The sequence below is a fragment of the Bacillus rossius genome, chromosome 2 (assembly GCF_032445375.1).
Source record: "Bacillus rossius redtenbacheri isolate Brsri chromosome 2, Brsri_v3, whole genome shotgun sequence".
Taxonomy (NCBI): Eukaryota; Metazoa; Arthropoda; class Insecta; order Phasmatodea; family Bacillidae; genus Bacillus; species Bacillus rossius.
This window is the reverse complement of record NC_086331.1, coordinates 89812468-89836519: the sequence shown is the minus strand read 5'-3', so window position 1 is coordinate 89836519 and position 24052 is coordinate 89812468. Positions and strand designations below refer to the sequence as shown.

General features: G+C 37.6%; 1 protein-coding gene across 1 annotated transcript in view; it reads left to right on the top strand.

Moving 5' to 3' along the window:
• The window catches only part of LOC134529449 (protein still life, isoforms C/SIF type 2), a 496520-nt gene that overhangs the window by 450173 nt on the left and 22295 nt on the right, over positions 1-24052 (top strand). Inside the window, exons 16-18 of the mRNA XM_063363556.1 lie at positions 18752-18928; positions 19133-19320; positions 23559-23938. Of these exons, the coding sequence (XP_063219626.1) occupies positions 18752-18928; positions 19133-19320; positions 23559-23938 (745 nt within the window). The remainder of the gene's footprint in view (positions 1-18751; positions 18929-19132; positions 19321-23558; positions 23939-24052) is intronic.

Here is a 24052-nt window from a genome sequence, read left to right as displayed (position 1 = left end):
ATAGTATTACACAAAACAAAACACTACCCACTTAAAATTATCTCTTACTTTAAACTTAAAAATACACTTAAATATAGCTTATGATTAAAACAATTGCTTTATTGCGTGGGAAGTATGTGCCTTCATAGTTTATTATTATTATTACTACGCGCGTCGGGAAATGAACAGTGTACTCGGGTGTAACAAGCTGTCAGGTTAGCTTGCACAACACGGTACCTACAATGAACGTCACGTCAGCCGGCAGGACTGACCTTGGCGCGCAGCGCCTTTAACAAGGGGAGTGGGGGGGGGGGAGTATCTTGTCCAGCGGACACGTCTCTGTTGATAAGCCACGCGCGTGGGCTGAGTCGCGTGGGTGGGCAGCCAGCTGCCTCTCGGCTCGCGCTCAGATGTAAACACAGACTGAAGTGCAGCAAAACTTATGATAATTTTAAAATTCAATGGTCAATTTAGCTACTAAGTGTATCAGCGGACAGTTCACAAATTACTTATTACAAAAATATTCTAAGTGACAAAAAATTAAATTTTTTTTTATTCAATTTTTTTTTTTTTAAATTTTAATTTTAGGTATGACCTTTCAACTTAGGTATGCCTATAGACGTAACCACGCTCTGCTACCATTTTGTAATACCCCAAGTGTCTTGAAGAATAATTAAATAATAAGGTAAAAAGATTTGGAAACTTTGATTACTGGGGCCTTCAATTAATAACCATAAAAGTCAACAGAGGCGACACTAGGAGTAAACAAAGAAAATTTAGAGACTCCCTACGAATACTTGGGAGTAAAAGGATCGTTATTATATATTAAATAAATAAAAACAACTGTTACGTCTATGGACTTCCTTATTTTATTAATCATTATTCTTTCTTTTTTATAGATTGACTTTTCCTTAGTTACATCGGTTTTTTATTGATAAGTGATCTTATTTAAATCCCTCACAATTACACTAACTATATTATATATATTTTTAGAACTTATTGATTATCGGGCCGGCCCTGAATGTTTAACAAAAATAACAATACTTAAAAAACATGAATGAAATCAACATTGGTAACTTTAAAGGTTGTTTATATAGTCCTTCCAAAACATAATATAAATTTCTTCTCCTCGAACTACTTTTTACTGTCCGCTGCCTTAACTGGGTTACACTATTTTTGAGTTCGTGAATAAAAAGATAGAATTATGCGGGTATCACCCGGGGCTGTAAGTAGACGGTGATCGAGGTAGTAGGCCTAAAGATGGTGGATTCTGCGCAGGAACCGACTCCAGAGGTTCTGGCAGAGGATTTTGGTTGCCCCAAACTTGGAACCCTGTCTGAAACAGAAGTCCAAATTCCAAAGAATTAGACCTGTTTCCAGACAGTATACTTAAATGGTGCAAAAGGCCAATAGAGGGAAATTAAAAGGGGGGGGTGGGATGATGTCAAGACTTACCAAAACAGGGTGTTGGTCCTGGCGCTCAGGATAGGGCGTCTCGTCTCCGCAAACTCGAACCACGATTCGCGGTAGCCACGGAAGTCATCACGAATAATTAGAAAATAATTTATATAAAAATACTAAGTTTCTCTACTTTCAAATAAACTACTGATTGGTTAATAATTTTAGCTAGGGACTCCATCCCTCTAGTCTGAGAAGACTACATAATATACGATGTCGATGATTCGCCGAAGATCGCAGATACAAACGGTACCAGTCAGTCAGGAGGCGCGCACCGAAGTAAGTTCAGAGCGGGATATCACCAGAATATCATAAGCGCGGGGTCTCTAGAGAATGGGAGGGGGGTTAGGCTCTGAGCCGAAAATTACCGAGTCCACCCGAAGGTGTCCGGCATAAAAAAATTAGATCTTACTGGAGTGACTGCGCGACTGAGGCGCTATCTTTTGGTGGCGAGCAGAAGTACTAATAAATCGACTTGTGGCCGACGAGTGTGTCAAGCTAGGGGGTAATGGAGTAACCAGTGGTGCCACCTAGCAGCCTGAGACATAAGGAGGGGAAAGGTTGTCGTTACCTCCGCGCGAGCACGGTAGTGTCGGCGCTGCCGACGCCTCACAAGTGGCATTAGTTACCACAGCCGTCGCTAGGTGTCGCTAAATTCCAGAATCGTAACTGCGGCTGTCAAGCCTGAGATGGCCTTGACTTCGGTTAACGTACCCGTGCGGTCGTCGCTCCTAGCCACACTTCTGAGAAGAAGGTGGTGGGTGAGCAGGAGGAGGAGGATGGCTTCAAAAAATGCATGGTCTGTGGGACACAAGGCCCACGGGATCCTCCTGTCGTGTCTTGCTGCTAGTGAACCTTATACCGATTCGTGACAGAGTTAGCAGGGCTCAGCACTGCTTCACAAGCTGCTGTAGGCAAAAGGTAGTCACGCGAAGAAATAAAGTTACCGGCCCCGACGTGCCTGGAGGCGGGAGAAATATTAGCCAGAATGCTAGCCTAGCATGAGGCTGGGAAAGAGAATCAGCTCGCCTCTGAGAACAGAGGCTGAGGGCCTGGCCGTAAAGAAAATAGGATGAGAGAAAAAGAAAAGAAAAAATATATATATTTTCAAAAATATTTAAAATACAAAATTTTGAATAAAACGTGCCTAAATCCCCAATAAACGGCACAAAGTGAATGATAATGGCTTCTACTTGGCGCAGTCTGCATTTCGTGGAACATTGAAGGACTATTATTATCTAAATACGTTCGGTGAGTCGAAGGACATTTGTACTTTTCTTGATGATATTAGACAGGACATAATCAATCAGCTTACTGATGATGTAGCAACAAAAGGTCCATTAAAATATAACTTGTGGTTGGACTGTCTATATGGAAAGCCATATCCGTTAGATGAGAAAGTGAAGAAGTGTGCATTCAAGACATCGGCTGCAGTAATTTACAGTTCTGACGATGTGAAGCAAACTGTTAAAAACGGTATCCAGAAACTCTGCCAAGAAGAGGAGAACTATGTCAGTAAAGGTTCTGGTTGGACTCTGTCTAGTATAAACCGATTGGAGCTAAGAATTAGTCATTTCACACCGATGCGGAACTAAATGATTGATTATAAATTTGTTAGCTTTCGTAAGTGATCCTGTAGTAGAATAGAAATTATGTAATAAATATTATGTTTGTAAAAGAACTTGCGGTGTTTTTATTTTTTCAAACCTGACACTTTAGTGGTACTTTTTTAAAATATTAAAGTTGTTTTGTATCGGCCAGGGTTCGAACCAAGGACCTTAGTCGATCTAATCAATTTTTAAATTAATGGGTGATTTATTTAATGAATTTTGGAATTTTTCCCGAATTCCTAGCTAAATAATTACGGATTTTCAAGATGGCGGCCAAATGACAAGATGGCGGGTGCCACAGTAATAAATGATTACTGCACTCTAGCGGATAAGAATTAAACTAACATGTCATCAGCGCGCTCTAGCCATCGATACAATGATGATGGCTTCCAGCATCGAAGACAAGATGGCGAACATGACGTCATACTAGGTGACGATATATATATGCTTTGAAAAAAAGTGGTGAGAGTCAGTATGCCAGCAGCCACTGCGGGGGAAGGATCGGTCGTCATTTTTATTTTTTTTGCCCTCACCGGGTTCGAACCGAGGACTCCGAACTCCGTGTCGTAAAAGTATATTTTTTATTAATAATTTATTAAAATTTTATTATTTGAATTTTTTTATAAATTTTAAATTTTTTTCATTAAAATCGGATAATAAATAAAAAAGTTAAAGATGGCGACCGTAACGAAAATTGCAACGGTGACGTCATCATCCAATATGACGGAAAACACATCGCCGGAATGTTCGAGAAAACAAAATTACGTCATCCAAGATGGCGGATCCAAAATGGCCGCTGGGGTCAAGGTCAAGGTCAAGGTAAGTCCTGATAGAGGCTTAACTGAGGCTTGAGTTAAGGATGCTTAAGCCTCTTCTAGGACATTTCTAGCCGCTGGGATTTTTACGGAATAAAACGGGAATTTTTCCCTCGAAACGGGAATTTTTCCCTCGAAAACGGGAAATTTTGAGTCATTTTGAGTCAATTTTGAGGAATTTTGAGGAATTTTGAGTCAAAAATGGCCGCCGTGACGTCACAATCCAAGATGGCGGACACCGACAATCACAATCCGCACAATCCACAGCCTGAAGCCTGTTTCAGCTCCGCCATTCATATACTACTGACGGGGCTATCGACGTACGGCGTTAACGTCACTAAATATTGGTGCAGCCGGCCATACCTGAGTCCTGGTACAAGGAAACTTCTCAACCTTATAATTCGCGATAAAGTTGTTACCGCGCGCTGCCTTCATTTGCTGACGTACGGAGTATGTACTTATTTCTCGCGTTTAACTACAACTTCGTAGGTACACGCGACGCTGATCTGCTACAAACAGCCGAATACCTCACGGGAATTATTGCCGAATCACTCCATCTTCCCGGCGTCAGAATCGCTCTCTTTTATTTGTATTTAAATTTTGCTTTGTCGGTACTAGCCGACCAATCCAAACGTCGACGCTAGGCGTCTTTATTACAAGCGACCAATTATAATGTTATTGTTTCGAAACACGGCGGAATGTTGTTGATCTAATGCGTCGTCATGGCAACGTCCGAGGCCGTTAACGCTCGCGACCATGCCAAGCAAAACACTGCCGAAAGTCCGGGAAACGAAAACAAAACAAATGAGCATCAAAACAGTTGCAGTGAACCTGTAAATACCGTAGTATAATAGGCTATAGGGCTATACTTTACTAATTTTTTTTTAAATTATTATAAAATATTAAAATGACAACTATGAGAAAGAACCGTTCACTTCAACATTTGGCATGCACTAAAACACGTTTTTATTTTGGTTGTGGACGCTTTGCATCTGTATGTATATGCGTTATCAAAATATTGGCTACATACCAGCGAGGAAAACATCAATCCATGCCCACATTACTGTTGATGTATTGTTATGTTGTACGTTCGCTGTTATGTGAGCACCTTTTAAACTAACAAGAAATACATTTAACTTATAAAATATATATTTTATCTATTATAATCTGTTTTGCAGCTAGCTAGTTAAAATTGGTAATTATTAAAACTACGTCATTGTATTAGGAAGATAAATAAGATTAAGTTGATCATATTTATAGTTCTAACAGTTCTAAGTAACTTTATTCAATCGTTCATTCTAGAAATAAATATGATTTACATAAGCCAGTGAAAGAAGACAACGTGGTAGTGTTACTAACACACTTATATGAACTGCGTGACAACTAAGCTAATTCAAATTAAAATCTTGAAATTTTAGAACTTACGTAAAATAATTTCGGCCGCTTTCAAATCCTGCAAACGCCCTCCCAAAGTTCAGCACAAAAAAATTTAACGTAAGATTGATTTTTTAAATCTATACTGCATCATGCTAAGAATTTTAATAACATGGAAACATTTAGGCACATATAAAACATTTGTATATTATTTGGTTTTTAGGTACAATTTGAAACTAAAATATTTAATTGAGTTTAATGTGGGATAATAACTAAGCCTTAACTGCCATGTGATGCAATATCCAGGAAAGACTCAATATACATCTAATTCAATCAAACGCTTATAAACATACATTTTAAGCCACGATAGACCCTTGTAAAATCGTGCCTGTCAAATGTGTGGAACTGTAGACTTTTATCATCAACACGCATTATAAAAATCATGTGAGTCATTTTGCTGCCTAGTATTTATTTCCAGCTGTTCACGCTGTTGTTTGGTTAAACCAAGCCTGGCCAAAAATTCTGCCTTCTGTTGTAGCAGTTCTTCTGGGGTAATGTCAGGTGCTTGAGCATTTGGTCCAAAATCTTGGTCTGTGTGTATTCTCTTGTATTTTTGGGGAAATATATTGTGTTTAGCCTTTTGGTACTTTGTTCCTTCTTTCCTGATCCAGACTAACGTACCTCTTCCTTTTTAGCTGGTATGTTTTTGAGAGCATACCTGAACTGGTTCCAAACAGTGTCTTGTATAGCTTGTACTGGGCAATTCCGGTATTGTGTTGAACTACAGCGCCTTCACATCTAGCTTCATAGCTTCGTCTTCCTGTAAAGTTAATTCTCTTGCCGCCTACAAACTTTGCAACTGCGTGATTATAATGCTCGGCATAATTGCTATCTACATTTTTCAGTAAACTAGATGCATTGTTGCTCAAACTCCGGCTATCATCTTTAAGTTTTTGAAAGAGACCACAAGCTATCAAGTCGGGTACAGGTTCTTGAAATTTCTTTTGTCTGTGCCATCACAAAAATACTGTGCGAATCTACTGTGGTCACCAAATACATGATAGGGTCCATTCAATATGTCTTCCTTGAGGAGTTTTACCTTGTCTAAATATTCTTCATTTTTTTTCTGACTTCTACTGCTTTTGATACTGCATATCGCACTCTCTTAATGTTTTCCACAACACATTTACGCATAACTACTGGATAGCGGCCATTGTCACTTTTTTGCGCGATTTCACTTATTTTGTTGCAATAATTGCGCAACATATGGTTGCGGCACTCAATCTTTTGTACTGGTAAATATTTGTGTGGTCGCTGGTCAATAATGGTTTTGTACACACTGCTGTCTCCATCTGCTATCCGGTTGCCATATCGTACACTATACATTGCCTCACTATTTTTAAATAATCCCGCAATGATTGCAGCTTCCATGCTCGTCGAGCTTTGATTTGATCCCCAGTTTTTATAACAGGCATGAGCTGTTGCTAGTTCCCCATTTTTTTCTGTCCGGGAACAGAGTGTACAATATTTATTTTTCACGCCTATGTACAGTACTTTTCTTGTATAAAACCCCCCAAAAGCAGCCAGGAAGAAAATCAACACAATAATTAATAGTTATCTTATGAATACACAATTATAAAGTTACAAATTCATGTTATGTCTTTCTTTTTATGTGCTAAATGGTATCATTAATGCCCACATCTTAGTTGTATTTAATATCTCCATTTAAACTGAGAAGGATTGTTATGTTTATCAGGATTTGGGGAGAAATGAGAAAACATTGCATTATTTATTATAAATCCATTCAATCAATTCAATTTATAATGCATGCTGTATGTTTTTACAGGCTAAAGATGATAATTTCTTCAACATACAGCTTACCAAAAACTAGCAAAATTTAATTGCTATAGGCACTTTATCTCCCATCTACGCACAATTTGCAAAGAAAGAATAATCATTATAAGCTTTATGTGATAGTCGTTAAAAAATTAGGTATCAACATCTGCTAACAAGGTTGCTGCAAATTTTCGTCTAAATATATTCATTTCATGCTTTTCGAGTACTTTTTGCTGTTAATTTCAATAGCACGCCTACACAGTAGAAATTTGTGCTTAATATGTCAGGAATTCTTACAATTAATAAAGGCAGAACATATTAAACAGGATTTTTCTTGCAAGTTACCTCATAAAATGTAATACGACAATCAATGTAGTATTGTTAAAGGAAATGCTATCTTCCAATATTTCAGACATGAGTACACTCTATATCTACTAGTGGCAATTCATGCACGCTTGAACAGTTGTGCAGCACAAAAATATATAACATTTTTTTAACTTTAATTCGATTTCCCAAATTTTTTTGGTGGAAAAAAAGAAAAGGTTTTGGATTAAAGTTTTCATAACTGATATATTTATTCCACTTGTGCATTTGTGATAATGTTCTCCGGCTTAGTTTTCTTTATTCTCCTAGCTGGCTCCCTTTTTTAGTGACATTTTCTTTTCAGCTGTAGCTATCCAGTCCGGATCTCTGATTGGCATGGAGCGTGTGTGGCGCGGAAGGACTAGCTCAGGTAGTACGCAGTCCATATAAAATCTGGTGAGGTATGGTTCCATTTGCTTTTCCCAAAATGCCTCATCTCTGTGAATTAGCAAAACCTCGATACCCTTTGACGACCAGGCACAAATAATAATAAACAGTACTATCAACCAACTGAGTTTGGTTCATATCGGAATGTTTGTTCATGATGTACATATTTCATGTGCCTACATAAGGGGTTATAGTAACAAACAATACTTTAAAGTGTACTAAATTAAATCGAAAACCATGCTGCTCAAGGGTCGAGGTTGACACTGCACAGAAAGGCTCTTGGCAGCAATATCTATAGATTGTTATAGTGGGCTCCGAACCACAGGGTTGCTTCTCGGTGTTCGTAATTTGAGCCATATTTGCGGGCTGGAATCACCACAAAGGCATTAGTGATCATCATTTTGGTAGAATAGAACCTGTGACCTATCGAATACGATTAGGGAATGTCACCGCGTAACTATACACATCTCGGTAGTATTATTGTAAATCTTGTTAAAAAAAATACGAAATATACTATAAATTATCAACAATAATAATTAGCAGGCAAATGCGATAACGCAATATATCTTACCACTCCTGATAGGGATTTGTAGCTTGTGCGGTAGGACCTCTTCGCCCATGCTCCATGTGCCACTAAGGTCAAAATAGGAACTCCGTCTTCGTCTACATGTCCTCTTTTGATTGCTTCCTCGGCATCATCTTTCACTGCTAGAGACATTTCTTCATGGCCTGTTTGCTTCCACCTATCAGCAACGACATCGTGGCACTTCCTAAACGTCTTGTACGACATGCATGGAATGTTCATGGTTGACAGCATTTCTTCAAGTTGAGTATGACCTCCTGCCGTTGACATTGTTCCTGAAATGGCTGCTGTGTTGATATCCAGTGTGCTTTTATCTGGAGGATCCGTGCACAGATTCATTTCAATTTTGCACATCTGACATTGCAGTGTAATAAAGGTTTAAGAGCTAGCCTTCGCTCTTTTACTATTACAATGTCTTTGAATCCACACTGAAAAAATGATTCATAACAATCCATATTTTTTAACTTGATGGAGCATAAAACTAATATCTACTATTCGTCTACCTTCTAATTTTAGATCGGGGGGGATCACAAATATGTCTTTCTTGAGATAGTTGTTGTTCGCCACTTTGTATTTCTGTCTCATTTTTCTTTGAAATACTCCCCTCACTCACACTGCTATTTCTAACGTCATCACTAATTTCGTCCAGAGTTGAAGTAGCAGAAGTATAGGTATCTTCACCCAGAATACTTTCTACTGCTTCTGTTGCTTCACTAATTAATGTTGTTGGTAGAAGTTCTTCCATTGTAGATTTCGCCTCTTCAGAACCTTCATCATAGGAGGAAATTGAGGCAAGTTCTCTCGGAGATTCCTCAGCCAACCTGCAATTAATTCAAAACTTTTATTATAGCCTACTTACTCTTATAATTTCTTAGTAAATTATTTTTAAATCGATTTGTATTTATTAAACATATACGACCTATCTTATTCCCCGCTATGTTTATCGCCCCTTATGTACATTTTGCCATTTGGTGACAGAATTCCGTATTGTTGTGTGATCTACACAAGAACTGTGCAAGTTCAATGATCAATTTGTATGATTTTTGCACGAAATAACCTTACAACACAAGAGGCAAGCAGTTTCCATTTACATGAGTTTCCAGAAGTTGTCTACTGAAGTGCCATAAACTTCCAAACATGGATTGTTCCAATCAAAAATATCGATAGCCAGCTGAACTGTAGCTTAACAGTATATTCTGGAGCTTTAGGGGTTAAATGTGGTGGTTGAATAAATATTTTACAGAAATAACTTTATCATAAAGAATTTTGGTATAGGTACCGCGGGTAACTTTGGAACTAATGTTGATATTATTGTTTATGGATATTAATTATTTCTATTCCTGATTATCATTATTAATTTTATATTTTTATTGTTTTATGTATAGAAGTAAAGTAACCACGAACATGTTACACGGAAACAGTTCTACTATCCGAAATGCGCTATATAAATCAATTAGGGGATTAAAAACTGTGAGAGTCCACATAATTCCGTTGCTGACAATGTTCATTCGTACATATAAAAGTCGGGTCCTTTCGTACTTCCCAGGGGAATTTTTTTTCATATTTAAATTAGCAGTAATTAAGGTTAGTTCATACATTGTTATAATTATTGGTGCGGTAGGTTGCACATTTTCTTTACATCAGCTGAAGTGCCAGAAGAGGCCTCGAACAGTAAAAAAAATGGAAATTTCGAAGTTCTGAATTATATGAAGTGAGTGTTGTATTTTTCTATGTTTTTAAAAATATTTTTTATGGAGGGCTATTTTTGGGTAAATTTCGCTCGCTGAAAAAAAAACTAAAGTCATATTTACATGTACAAGTCCATTCATTAATTTCTTTGATTGAAATTGATTTTGAAATCAGTAATGTTCTGTATGTTGGCCTACTGAACTTTTCTTTAAACTGTATTTCCTTACTGCAATCGTTTACAATAGCATTACAATTAATGCTCAGCCGATACTGTTTTGTACCGATACCGATACAAACAGATATCCCCTGCCGATACACCCGATATGCCGATACAGAAACATACTTCAGAAAGCACATACTGTATAACGGTTTAAAGATATTTATTGATAATACAATAACAAACACACACAAAATCTTACAGTTTGCTTTCACATCAAAGAGAAAATGACTTAGACCTAGTTCAAGAAACACACAGTTTTTAGGAAGCAATAGGGAAGTTAATTAAAGTTTAAAAAAGTTTTAATTTTAAAACAAAAATATTCAACTAGTTGACTACAACTTTTATGTTTGTACACAGAGCAGCTCTCAGATGCCACACTACCAAGCAAATATAGTTTTTAGAAAGCAGCACTATAAATAATTTGAATTTTTGTTAAAGAAAAACTAACTTTCGCAACTTTTGAGGGGTCATGGAGCTCCTTTTGTTTGTGCACAGAGCACCAGCTGTACTAAACAGACTCTCTGATGCCACACTACCACAAGGTGTTGACAAATATTTCTGAGCAAGATTTTTGAGTGATTGGTGAGGAGATTTTTTCCAATACAGAAGTGGGCTTGTATTAATGGCACAGAGTGGTTCCTCAAGGTACCTAGTAAGTTCTTGTGTAAGCGATAAAGATGTACTAGCTCCAACACTACTACTACTACTACTACTACTACTGGAAGTTAGATTTGTGTACAAATAATGTATGGAATGACAAATGTCACTGGAACTTGTAGCGCTATTGTCAAGGGCAGGTGAATGAAGGTCTGGGGTCTGTAACAAACTCAGCCGTTTTTCAAGTGTGGACTTGGCAGAAATTACATCTTTCTCACTGGAAAAAAAATAATTGTTTGAAGCGTGGATCAAGCAGAGTACTTAAACTTTAATGAACATTTTTTTTCCATATCTGCGTAGCGAGTATTTAGGTTGCGAACCATGTCAGTGTAGGCAGAGTTCGACTTATTTCCTGGCTTACAAATCTACAGAAGTTTCGTCAAACGTTAACAAGGGGGATAACTTATGAAATACTAGTATTCTCATGACTAATGGTTTGGGTGGACAAGAAGAACAATTTCAGCAATTTCACAATTTCTCCTACCAATTCCCAGTCAGCATTTGTTAGTTCCACATTCAAATTGAGGTCTGGACCAAGATATGATATAGCACGTCTCTGCTCCAAAAACCTCTCCAACATAATATAGGTACTGTTCTATCTGGTTGGTATATCGTGTTTCAGTTTGTGGCATGGCATTTTGTTGGCTTCTTGGAATTCAGTCAAACGTTTGTTCGCTGTAATAGAGTGCCTGAAATGCCCTACCACACGCCGAACTTTGCTACACACATCAGAGACATTTTTATGGTTCAGTAACGACTTCTTGATGACAAGTTGTAAAGTATGAGCAGCACATCCAACACTCGGAATTTGTAATAATTCGCAAGCCCGAACCATGTTAGCAGCATTATCTCTTACAACAATATGCACCTTATCCTTTATACTCCAATCATCTAGACACTGTGTGATAAAATATCATATATATTTTGCCCAGTGTGGTTAATATAACTGAACGGCACAACTTCCACACACACACTGATCTTCTCAAAATCAGGAGAAATGAAATGAAAAGTCAGTGACAGAAAATCATCATTTGCCAGAGATAATCACATGTCATTTGTACAGCTGATATGGTCTGCAGCCTCCAAAATGTATTTTACTTTCTGGGAAACCACATCATACAGCTCAGAAATTACGCTGCGATAAAAGTTGGTCCTGTGTGGTATTTTGTACCTCGGCCCGAGGTATCTCATCAGATTGTTGAAACCTGAAATAAAAACATAGGGATTTTAATCACATCACATATTATTCTGTAACCTAAGTCTATAAACAGCAACATTAAAAGTATAGCCTACATTAGGCCTAACTTAACACATCATCCCTGCAAGTTAAGACAAAGAGTTACAAGATTTAAACGTGTTATGCCTAAGCTAAAATGAGTCTTACCTTCTGACTCTGCAATACTAAAAGGCAAAAAGTCTGTGCATATCATATTTGCAATCAGTGATGTTATTTCTGTTGCCATTTTGTGAGTAGAAGGATAAGGTATGTTTCTCTTAAACATTTCCGAAATATCTTCTTGTTTACTGCTGTGTTTTCGACGTAATATAGCTTCTGTGTGCACAATTTTGGATGATGATGCCATTGTAGTCCTACATTCAGAGGATGTTGAGGCAGTTTCAACAAACGATCTCGCAGCAGTTTCAGACGATGACGGCGATGCAGACGCCTGCGGAACATTTAACTTTAGTAATTTATTATTTACAGATGGATGCGATCTTTCCATGTGACGCTTCAAATTAGTAGTAGTGTAATATCGCGTGTTCTATCCACCATGAGAAACAAGGCAGTGACAAATAATGAACAAAGCCTTTTGATCATTGCTTTTACTATGTAACAGAAAAGTAACTCCTTACGTCACTCTTGCGATTAATTTCTATAATATTATATTTAGTTGATGAAAGCAGCACCATGTAAAACACAAATAAACGGGAAACAAATAATGCTGTTTGACGAAATCACGGAAATAGTAAACATACAAAGGTATCGATCGCTAACAACAATCGTGACGTAGTGTCGATTTTGCTTCGAGACAATCGCAAACGTCATTCTCGCATGCGAAATGACGACTGCGCAGCCATCGATCGTTTTTGTTTCCCAGCTAAAAATACTACAGACCAAAACTAAAGGCCTACTGCGATAGAAAAACTGTGTCAATTGTAAGACAAGAACACCTAAAATTTTAATATTATATTGAATGAAATACCTTTTTAAAGTAGGATTATTTTGCTAAGTGATCGAGCAATAAGTCCCTTACACACCCTCAACTGTAAATTACATCTACTTTCCCTTATTCATATTTTAGTTTCTGCTATAGTATGTATATCGGAATAACTCACATTAAGCACTATTTAACGATTTAAAATACACCTATCTCTCACTTAGCATGTATTCAGATTGCGCGGATTAATTTAGCGCGATGTGAATTTTACTGCCCCAATCTTTAATAGCACGTCTGTAAATTTCAGTTAGCACGAAATCTCGGCAGGCAAAAAAAAAAAGTCGAGCACGACGCCACGAAGTCTTTTTCAACTTCTGTAAATAACATATGTGCCGTGGGATACAGTTAGCCAAATAAGCGGGGAAGAAATGTGTGCGCAGGGCTGTATACGCTATCAGCTGTTGCACAAACATCAGCTAAGGCAAGTTAAATTGCGGCTATGGAGTGTAAAGGACCCAATTTTTTACGTCCGCGCGTATGCCGCCGTGCCGTACTGTTGTCGCCTAGCCACAAACCGGGTCATGAACTCAGTCTAGCCAGTGGCAGGAAATTCACTCAAACAAAAGCAACGTCTGCCCATTCAGCTGCCGGTAACTGTACATGCTTGATCACTCATAATGCATCGTGTTCAAGTATTTGAGACAAAACTAGAAGTATTACAGCGTGCAGATTGTCATGAAGACCATGATTATGTTGGTCGCACTTTAGTTTTAAGCAAGTCAACTGTACGCACAATCGTACGCAATAAGGACTCTTACCAAAAGTTTATATAAGTCTTATGCTGTTGGTTGTGCTAGCGGGAATATATTTGACATTAGATACAGGAACAGAAATGAACAGATGATTAACGTGGAAAAGGTTGTTAAATGAATGTTGCAATGAAAAAAATAATCATTGCCCTGACAGGATTGGCGTGAACCAGGTGGTGATACGCGAATAAGCACTTAATTTTTGAAAAATTGAAATGTAACTATCCGGACTGTAATATCGGTTTCACTGTCAGTAAAGGATGGTTTGGAAAGGTACGCGACGGGCGGGCAAGTCAGCCAGCCGACTGACGTTAACTATCTCCCGTTACGTGGTGTCGTATTTGTCATACAAAGTGCGATGGGAGGCATATAAATATAAATGGTGTGACATATTTATAGCTGAGTATTATTCAACGCATTTATATTACGTAAAGTAAATATTCCTACACAATTTTTGAACACAATAAATAAATTAGCCTTGCTATTTATGGAAACTAATGCTTCAGAATACGCGATTTCGAATAACACGAGCATTTATAGGAAATAATTAGTCGTGCTAAGTGAGAGATAGGTGTAATCCATTTACATAGCATGGATGGTTTTGAAAATTTATTTACGAAAATACATTTTCTATCTTACCGTTTCTTTCTCCAGTACTCCAATAAAATTGCATTACTTCTTTTCTTGGGCTTGGCACTCAGGTTTAGTTTTTGTTTCACTTTTCCCTTATTACAAAATCTAGACGAACGATGCATTCTGAGACTTTACTTCACTAACAGGCAGTTTCTGGTTGTTCCCTCAGTTCCGCAGGGTTTATCATTGGAAGGAGTGGAAAGAAACCGACGCGGGGGGAAGGCAGAAGGCTCCACCTCCCCAGACAGTGGTGGGGGTAGCTGTGCCAAGGTTCTGCTGCCTAGAGGAAGACTGCTGAACTACTCCCTGTAGATGCACGCGTCGGACAAAGTGGAATAACGTATTTTTCGAACACGGTTTTCTGGGAAATGAATCTGAACGTTTTTGAAAACGAAACCGTAGTTACAATGCTGTTGTAATTCTGAATAGGTGTATAGGAAAATAATTTCTACATTTAAAAAAAAAAATACTTCCATTTTTAAATTAGGCATTAGTATAATATTAAATAAAGTTTTGTCATTTTGACCCCTATAGACCATATCTTAATATACTACAGTCAAACGTGGTTGCACTTGAATGGAGAAAACTTTCTCCTAGACTCTGTAAACAGAGGGCAAATAATCTACCAAACGAGTAAAATTCATAGCTTAGCATCAAGGTAAAGTCGAATCTTAATAACAAAATAGTTCCCAGCATTGTCCATGGGCTAACACACTTAAGAAAATAGGTTTGAAGAAAAAACAAAACTTTGCTCATTTTTTGTTTATTCATTTTAAGAGTAATTTGTATACCATAAATGCCATTATTTTCAGGTTATTTTAATTTCTCATAGTAATTTTAATTAAAAATTGTCGAGTCCTTAAACTTCTATAAATCCCTACTAATATTATAAATGCGAAAGTGTGTTCGTCTATTTCTCCTAATTTCACGCAGCAATGGAGCAACGGAGCAACGGAACGACATGAGTAGTATTTAATAGGGCATACGGACGCAATGTTATTCTTTTGTAATATCGACTATGTGGTGGCTTCTTGTGGCGTCTTGCCAATCGTGAGGAATTAGTTATGTTCGTGCGTGTTCGCTTCTCGATGCCTATGATCGGGACATCGTCGACCATCTTCGGTAACAATCGTATTTTTTCATTCATAATCCTGCCCGATTTTTCGCTAGTTGACTAATGTTACCTGCGAGGCACACTACCGTCGCGGATAGTCATATATTTATGTTCGGTATTAGCTACCTACTTCTACTGTAAAATCTTTGTATGTTAATTCTTATGGTGGTACCTTAAAATATTTAAATAAGTTTAAATTATTACGAAAGTGGATGTATTTGAATCCACGACCTTCAGATTACCAAATCAATTCTTTAAACACTCGGCTGCTAGGTCACTCATTTATAAGTGTATACTACTCGCAATTTCAAACCATGACTCCTCGGTACTTTGAACTGGAAAACATACGCCTTCCTCCGCACGGCCATAGAGACATTTTCCAGACAGAGTATTATATAGGGCATATAAAAATGTAACACACATATTCGGATTTAATTTTAATTTTTTCATTTGAAGGAATTATAGCATCACTTGCTAGAGGGCGCTAACCGACATATTAGTTTAAATTTAACCCGCTAGAGTGCAGTATTACCATAAATTTAACTGTCATGACGTCCACCATCTTGACGGTCGTCTTGGCCCCCATCTTGGAAATTTGTAATAAATAAACTAGAAATTCGGAAAAAACTCTAATTTTTTTTTAAAAAAATGATTGTTTAAATAATGATTTATTCAATCGATATCAGTCCTCAGTACAATACTTGATCAATGCAAAGAAAACTTATTTTAGGCAAAAATACTTATTTATTCAAACATAGTGAAAAATCCTAAAAGAGTAATAAATTCCTCATCTACCAGCCTTCAATTGATTAGATCGATTCCTATCCTTGGTTTGATCCTTGTTAAATGCAAAATGTTTATTTTAGAAAAAAACTTATTTAATAAAACATTATGATAAATCCTAAAAAAATACTAAAATTCCTCATCCACCAGCTGCCAGAAAGCTACCGACGCCATCTTGTATCTTGGAAATTGGTAATTTTAAACCTATAAATTAGGAAAAATTCCAAAATGCATCAATGAAATCACTTATTAAAATAATGATTTATTTAATCGATATCCGTCTTCGGCTCGATTCTCAACCAGTGATAAGAGTAACTAAAACTTAAAATAAATTTAAATTATGTTTTCTATTACCTATCGCGGAAATGATTAATCATTCTCACTACGAAAATAACTCAATACAATATACCTATCTAACCAAATAAATATGTTTCCGCTGTGCCTACCACGGAAGTCTAATTTTTTGATGCATGGAATACCTTATAACCAGTTCATGTACAATAAACCAAACATCTCCGAAACAATTTATTCGATGATACTCGACGAAAATTATTTTAAAGGCCATGTCCAATGTCAGGCGTTTAGACCAGGCATCTCTGAAACAAGAACTTAATCATGGCCTGACTACAGTCTTGTCGATGAAAATTAAAAAAAGGAAGCACATTAAAAAAATTAATCACATTGGAAACAAATTTTAAAAAGGAAGCACATTTAGAAGCACAATAAACGAAAAAGGAAGCACAAATAGAAACACAATAAAAAAGAAGCACAATCGGAAGCACCATCAACAAAAAGGAACAACATTTGGAAGCAAAATCAATGAAAAGGAAGCACAATCGAAAGCACAATCAACGAAAAGGAAGCACAATCTAAAAAGGAAGCACAGTCTAAAAAGGAAGCACAATCAACAAAAGGAAGCACATTTGGAAGCACAATCGAAGACAATTAAGCACAATCGGGAGCTGAATCAACAAAAAGGAAGTACAATTGGAAGCACAATAAAGGAAGAACATTTATAAAAGGAAGCACATTTAAAAGAAAGAACATTTAAAAAATAAAGCATATTTAAAAGGGAAGCACGTTTGGAAGCACATATAAAATAGTAAGCACAATCGAAAGCACAATCATCTAAAAGAAAGCACAATTGGAAGCACAATATAAAAAGGAAGCACAATCAACGACAAGGAAGCACAATCGGAAGCACAGCCAGCGAAAAGGAAGAACATTTGAAAGCAAAATCAATGTAAAGGAAGAACAATTGGAAGCACAATCAACGAAAAGTAAGCACAATCAACGAAAAGGAAGCACAATCGGAAGCACAATCAGCGAAAATGAAGCATTATAAAAAGGAAGCACAATAAAAAAAGTAAGCACAATAAAAAAGGAAGCACAATCAAAAAAGGAAGCACAATCATAAGAGAAGAACAATCAACGAATAGAAATCACAGTCGAAAGCTTAATCAATGGAAAGGAAGCACAATTAGATTACAATGAAAAAGGAAGTAAAAATTGGAACCACTATCGGAAGCACATTTAAAAAAGGAAGTATAATTAGAAGCAAATGAAAAAAAAATGGAAGAACATTTGGAATCACATTTGGAAGCACACAAAAAAAAAACACATTTGGAAGCACAATCAAAAAGGAAGCTCTATTACGAGAACTCAGTCTTAGTTACATTACAGAATTTGGGAAATAAAACCATCATTTTTTTAAATACAAAAAAAAATATTTTTTTTCTTTTATACAAATACAGGTAAAACCACTACTTGCCTACACGACAGACTGCTCTCTATGCGCGCAAGCATTGCGGGTTGCAAGCCCCACAGGCATCGAGTGAAAGTTTTCATTTAATAATAACTTACAGGTAAACCAAGGGAGAGGGCGTGCACCTAGTGCACAAGTTTACTATTTCGATACAAACATTTTTGCTATTCGAAAAAATTAAAAGAAAAACCATGCTGCAACATCACAAAAACACGCATTCAACTAAAATTAAATATAGTGTCCTGTAATAAATGTCGGAGTTATACGGATTCCCATAAGATTTGATATTCATATTTTAATAAATGATATTTTTTTCCTCAAACTATCAAAAGAAGACCAACTGACTCGTTGAGATTTGTAAATTATGTCTTTGATTAGGGACATTGATACATTAGTAGATTATATTCAATGAAATATTATTCGTTAGTTAAAATAATTAAAAATTAATGTATTTAAAAAACAAAACCACTTGAAATGAAATAATAGTTGTTTACTTACTGTGTATGTTGCCCACTAGCCGATTGACTTGAGCCCTGGTGACTTGCTGTACTATGGGGGTGTGGAGTGGCTCAACATATCAGATTTCCTGGGCAAAATCAAGAAAGGATTGGAGCTCCATGCTATGTGTTTCGTCTTCAAATCTGCAGTAGTGTTCCTGTGCAAGGAACGCCTTAGGCAGAAGAAGAAGCTTATGGTAAGACTATAATTCTCTCAATAGAAAAATGTTCTATACACTATTTTAACTGTATGCAACTCCTACATGAAAAAATTCTAAATACCAAAAAAGCATTTCATTTGGCAGTATCGCAGTATCAATGTCACTTAATGCATCTGCTTGTGACTGTGTCGTGCAAAAGGTTCTGCGACACATGTGCAAGGTTTTTCTTTGTTCTTTGAGGGTGTGGCGAGCAAGACCAGCTCCAGCGAAGTGGAGATAATCAGATACCAGGTGCTGATACCAGTGACCGAGGTGCAAGTGCGTGCCAGCTCAGCCAAGGACATGGACTCACACTTCCTGTGGGAACTCATACACTTGCGCAGTCAACTGCAGAGGCGCTCCGAGAAAGTGTACGTGCTGTCCAACAGGTAAGTGTACTTTCCTGATGATACCAAAGTGCTGATACCAGTGACCAAGTTGTAAGAATGTACTAGCTCAGCCATGGACATGGACTCACACTTCCTGTGGGAACTCATACACTTGCGCAGTCAACTGCAGAGGCGCTCCGAGAAAGTGTACGTGCTGTCCAACAGGTAAGTGTACTTTCCTGATGATACCAAAGTGCTGATACCAGTGACCAAGTTGTAAGAATGTACTAGCTCAGCCATGGGCATGGACTCACACTTCCTGTGGGAACTCATCCACTTGCGCAGTCAACTGCAGAGGCGCTCCGTTAAAGTGTATGTGCTGTCCATCAGGTAAGTGTACATTCCTGATGATATACCAAAGTGCTGATACCAGTGACCAAGGTGTAATAATGTACTAGCTCAGCCACTGACATGGACTCACACTTCCTGTGGGAACTCAACCGCTTCCGCAGTCAACTGCAGAGGCGCTCCGATAAAGTTTACCTGTTGTCCATGAGGTTAGTATGCTATCCTTATGATACCAAGGTTCTGAAACCAGTGACCGAGATGAAAGTATGTTCTAACTCAGCCATGGACATGGACTCACATATCCTTTGGGAACACATCCACTTGCGCAGTCAACTGATGATTCGCTCCGAGTAAGTTTACGTGCTGTCAAACAGGTAAATGTGCTTTCCTGATGATACCAAGATGCTGATACCAGTAACCGAGGTGTAAATATGTACTAGCTTACTCATGTACACGAACTCACACTTCCTGTGGGAGCCCGACCGCTTGCGCAGAGGCGCTCCGAAAATGTGTACGTATTGTTCAACAGGCGAGTGTGCTTTCGAGATGATATCGAAGTGTTGCAAACATTAGTTATCTCTTTGTGAAGCATTCTAATCTCTTATTTATAATTGTAGTTAATACATTTACAATCATCCCAAATTAATATTTTCATTGTTAAATGTCTTAAATAATTGCTTCATTTAACTGTCATATAACTGTTGAATGGATGAAAAAATAATTTATTACTTTAACTTCAATCTGAAATATACAGTGAAAAAATAAAAATCACATATACAATTATTTACCATTTTGAAATTAAAATACTACTCAAAGATTGTTTTTGATTGCAAACTGCATACAGATTAGTAAGTGTAAATTTTGCTGCTGCCAAACGATAGTTTACTACTAATCTAAATTTTGTAAGTACCCTAAGTTGATCATTGGAACCAAAATGCTTTAAAATACCGATTCCACGAAATGAATGTCTTTGGGTGAGTAGCAATTTCCAGAAGTTAAATTTAAATTATATGCAACTATGCGCAAGGATAATTTCAAAAACTCGTTACAAACAGTGACGCTACTTCGGAACATACATGTATGGCAAGTCTAATTCCAGAAACCGAAGAAAATATAAACTTTTCTCAAAATTATTTCAGTTTCAAGGTTTTAATTTAAAACTATAAATCTTTAAAGCTTCATTGCAAATCCAGTAAATTGATAAACTATTTTTCTTCACCAGGCACAGAAGGTTCAGTTAGACAGAACTCCATTTCATTCCCTCACTTGTTTCATGCCAAGTTACGATAGATGGAAAATTGAGGTGAATACATACTGAGTAATTTTATGATTTGTTAATAAAAGAATTATATTTATATATTTTTTATTTTAAGAGTAAATCGTTAATACGTAGCTAGTTATAACTTCAAGAGGCTAGTGTTGATGCCGTATCCTTAGATAACACACACTTACGTCACTGGCTGCATATACAGTAAAACGCTGCTCCTTACCTTTGTGAATAGACTCGGCCAGTTGCGCCCACTACTGATAGGTGGCACTTAATGTTATCTACGATCTAAAAAGTTTAATCGTTATTTTTTGTACTTTTCGCCAGTCAAACTCATCATGTAACTGTATGTTATCTTTACGACTTAGTAGGTTGGATTACCAAGTGACGTAATATTCCCTGGATCATAAATTACAATTTTCCTAATGTGTGTGTGCCGAACAAATGTAAAGTTTTATGAAATATATTATAGTGTCTAGTTAAGAAAAAAAGTAAACACAAGCGACAAAAATCTTAGTCGAATTTCATCAAGAGGGTCGCTCTCAGAATAGAGGATGCATCATAGGAATGACCTGTGACGTTATAAAATGTTCCCTGAAGATCATATACTTTAGGGGTAGACAAAACCGTTAATATGGAACACATTTTTCACTATTCCTGTTCCTTAGTGATAACCGTTACTAAAAAACTTTGGTAGAAATGAAACGTTTACTTTGTATTTTTCCCAATAAACACGCTGTAAAATTTACAGCATTTTCCTTGTACTTCTGCAAAAATAAAAAATTAAGTTACATTTCTTTAGGCGCTTTGAGGGTGAAATTTTACTAAGCAAAGGAAATGCAATGAATGCGTGTGTATCACATAATGGAAATTCAAACAGGTTGAAAGTCCAGTGCGCACGCACGTTTATTCTATAGACACGAGCTAAAGTCGTCAACATGGCGGACCCCATGTGTGGCAACATGCACTCGTATGTATTCACTCCCGTGAACATCGAGGGATGTGCCAAGCTCATAAGTTTGCCAAATGAATCTTAATTATATTAAAACTGTCCTTGAATACACTTTGAATACTTAAATTGACATAACAATGTATAATCAATACTTTAAAAATTAATTATAACTTATTAGCCAAGAAAATGTTGTTGGAAATAACGTAGCGTCAATGAATTTAAAAATTGGTTGGTTCTTTATAACATTACTAACGCGTCACTATCTTCTCGGTATTAATCGAATTCATTGTAGCAGTTCAATAGTTACATTAAAATTAAAAGAAAAAGTGTGTGTGTGCGTATTATATATAGATACAGATAAATTATTAGTATTGTTTTATCAAACAAGAGATAATAATTCAGAATAGTAAGTATGAACGTATATCTAAAATAAAATAAAAATGCCTTTTTCCGCATCGTGTTCACTGGCACTTTTTGGCGCCTTTTTGGCGGTTATTTGCCACGTTGCCTTTGATCTGCTTCAGTCATTTTATTATTGTCTTGATAACAAATCACGATCTCCAGCTGAATAAAATAAAAGACCAAAAAACATTCCAATCAAACATAAATTACACTTATAAAGTCTATCTCACAAGTCTGTAAGTTCTTTAGACATTTAAAATCTAATTGTTCACATACAAAAAATAGAAAACACTTATGAATTTAACTTATTTGTAAGTCCATACGCATTTTTTTTTTTCATATTTTCAATCACTACTTATTCACATTAAATAGATTTATAATCGAATCAATCACTATTTTTCACAAGAATAAATAAATTGTAGATACTTATAATAAAATATAGGAAATATGGTACCGTCAATCGTTTGCCGTTACGAAAACTGAGGAGTAGACAAACACAATCATCACGTTACGAGAAATCCGTAGCGTTCACTGCTGCGTCATTTGTATACCTTCTCTGCCGTCTCCCCTTCTGGCCGTTACAACTAGCATAAAAAAATACTATGCTACGTACATATCCCTCCGCCTTTGTCGACTATCCATTCGACCGCTAGTGCACGCGTTGGAGTGGCGTCGCCGCTGACGCACTCTCTCCTCTTTTACCGGTTCCCCCACCACGTACCTAACTATTCCCCTCATGCTATCAGAATTCTCGTAACGCTCGAAAATTGTAGCCCCCTCGCGCATGGGTGTCGCAACCGGGGGGGACACGTCCCCCCCCCCCAATAATAAAAGTCTTCAATTTCGTCCCCTCCAATAATATATTTAGTTTCATAGTTATATTAAAAATATGATTTCTGTGATATAACCCATATGTCGCACATGGTGCATTTAGTCCAATCGTGGTAATGTGAGCACTTTTAAATTCGATCTTTGTGTAAAATCAAAATCAGGTCCGATACCGAATACATATATGTTAACTGTGTTTTAACAAATTTGTTCTCTGAAAATATTTTTTATAAAAAAACAAATTATATAATGCAACCAACTATAATTAGAATATTTAGGAAAGAAAAATGCCTAAAAACCACCTTTTTGCACCTTCAAACCCCAAAATTTCCCGGGGGAGGACCACCGGGCCCCCCGCTTTTTTCCAGGGGATGGATATTCCTCAACACTAAATCAATTGAAGTCCCCCCCAATAAAATATATCCTTGCGACGCCCATGGGCCCCTCAGAAAAGATTTTTCACGTCAAAGAGAAGTATAAGTACACGGACGACTGTTGCAGCACCGCCGACTTCCGCAACGCCTTCCTGAAGACCATCCGGCAGATCATACGCGAGAGCGTGCGCAACATGAGCATCCCGGCCACGAAGCTGGGGCCCGGCGGCGGCGTGCTGGTCGCGTCTTCGTCCACGTCTTCGGCCGGAGCCGCCGCCGCCGCCGGAGCCGCCGCCGCCGAGCCGCCCCCGCCGGCGCGCGGCGCGCTCGTCGTGCAGGGCTCGCACACGCTCGCCAAGCCCAAGAAGCCGCTGAAAGGCGCGCAGCGACACTCGGCTGGCAACATCGACTGCGACAACATGGCGTCCAGCCGGGAGTCCGACGACCTGCCGGACGCGCCCGCCGCGGGCTTCCGGTCGCGCAGCAAGACCGTCAGCGACGGCATTGGTGAGCCTGCATATCCACGCCGTTCCTGGTGTGTGGACATCTTAGCGTTTGGTGGTAGTAACTTCGAGAAAATGGAACAGAAATCAATGTTACAAACAAATATGGCGGACCCAC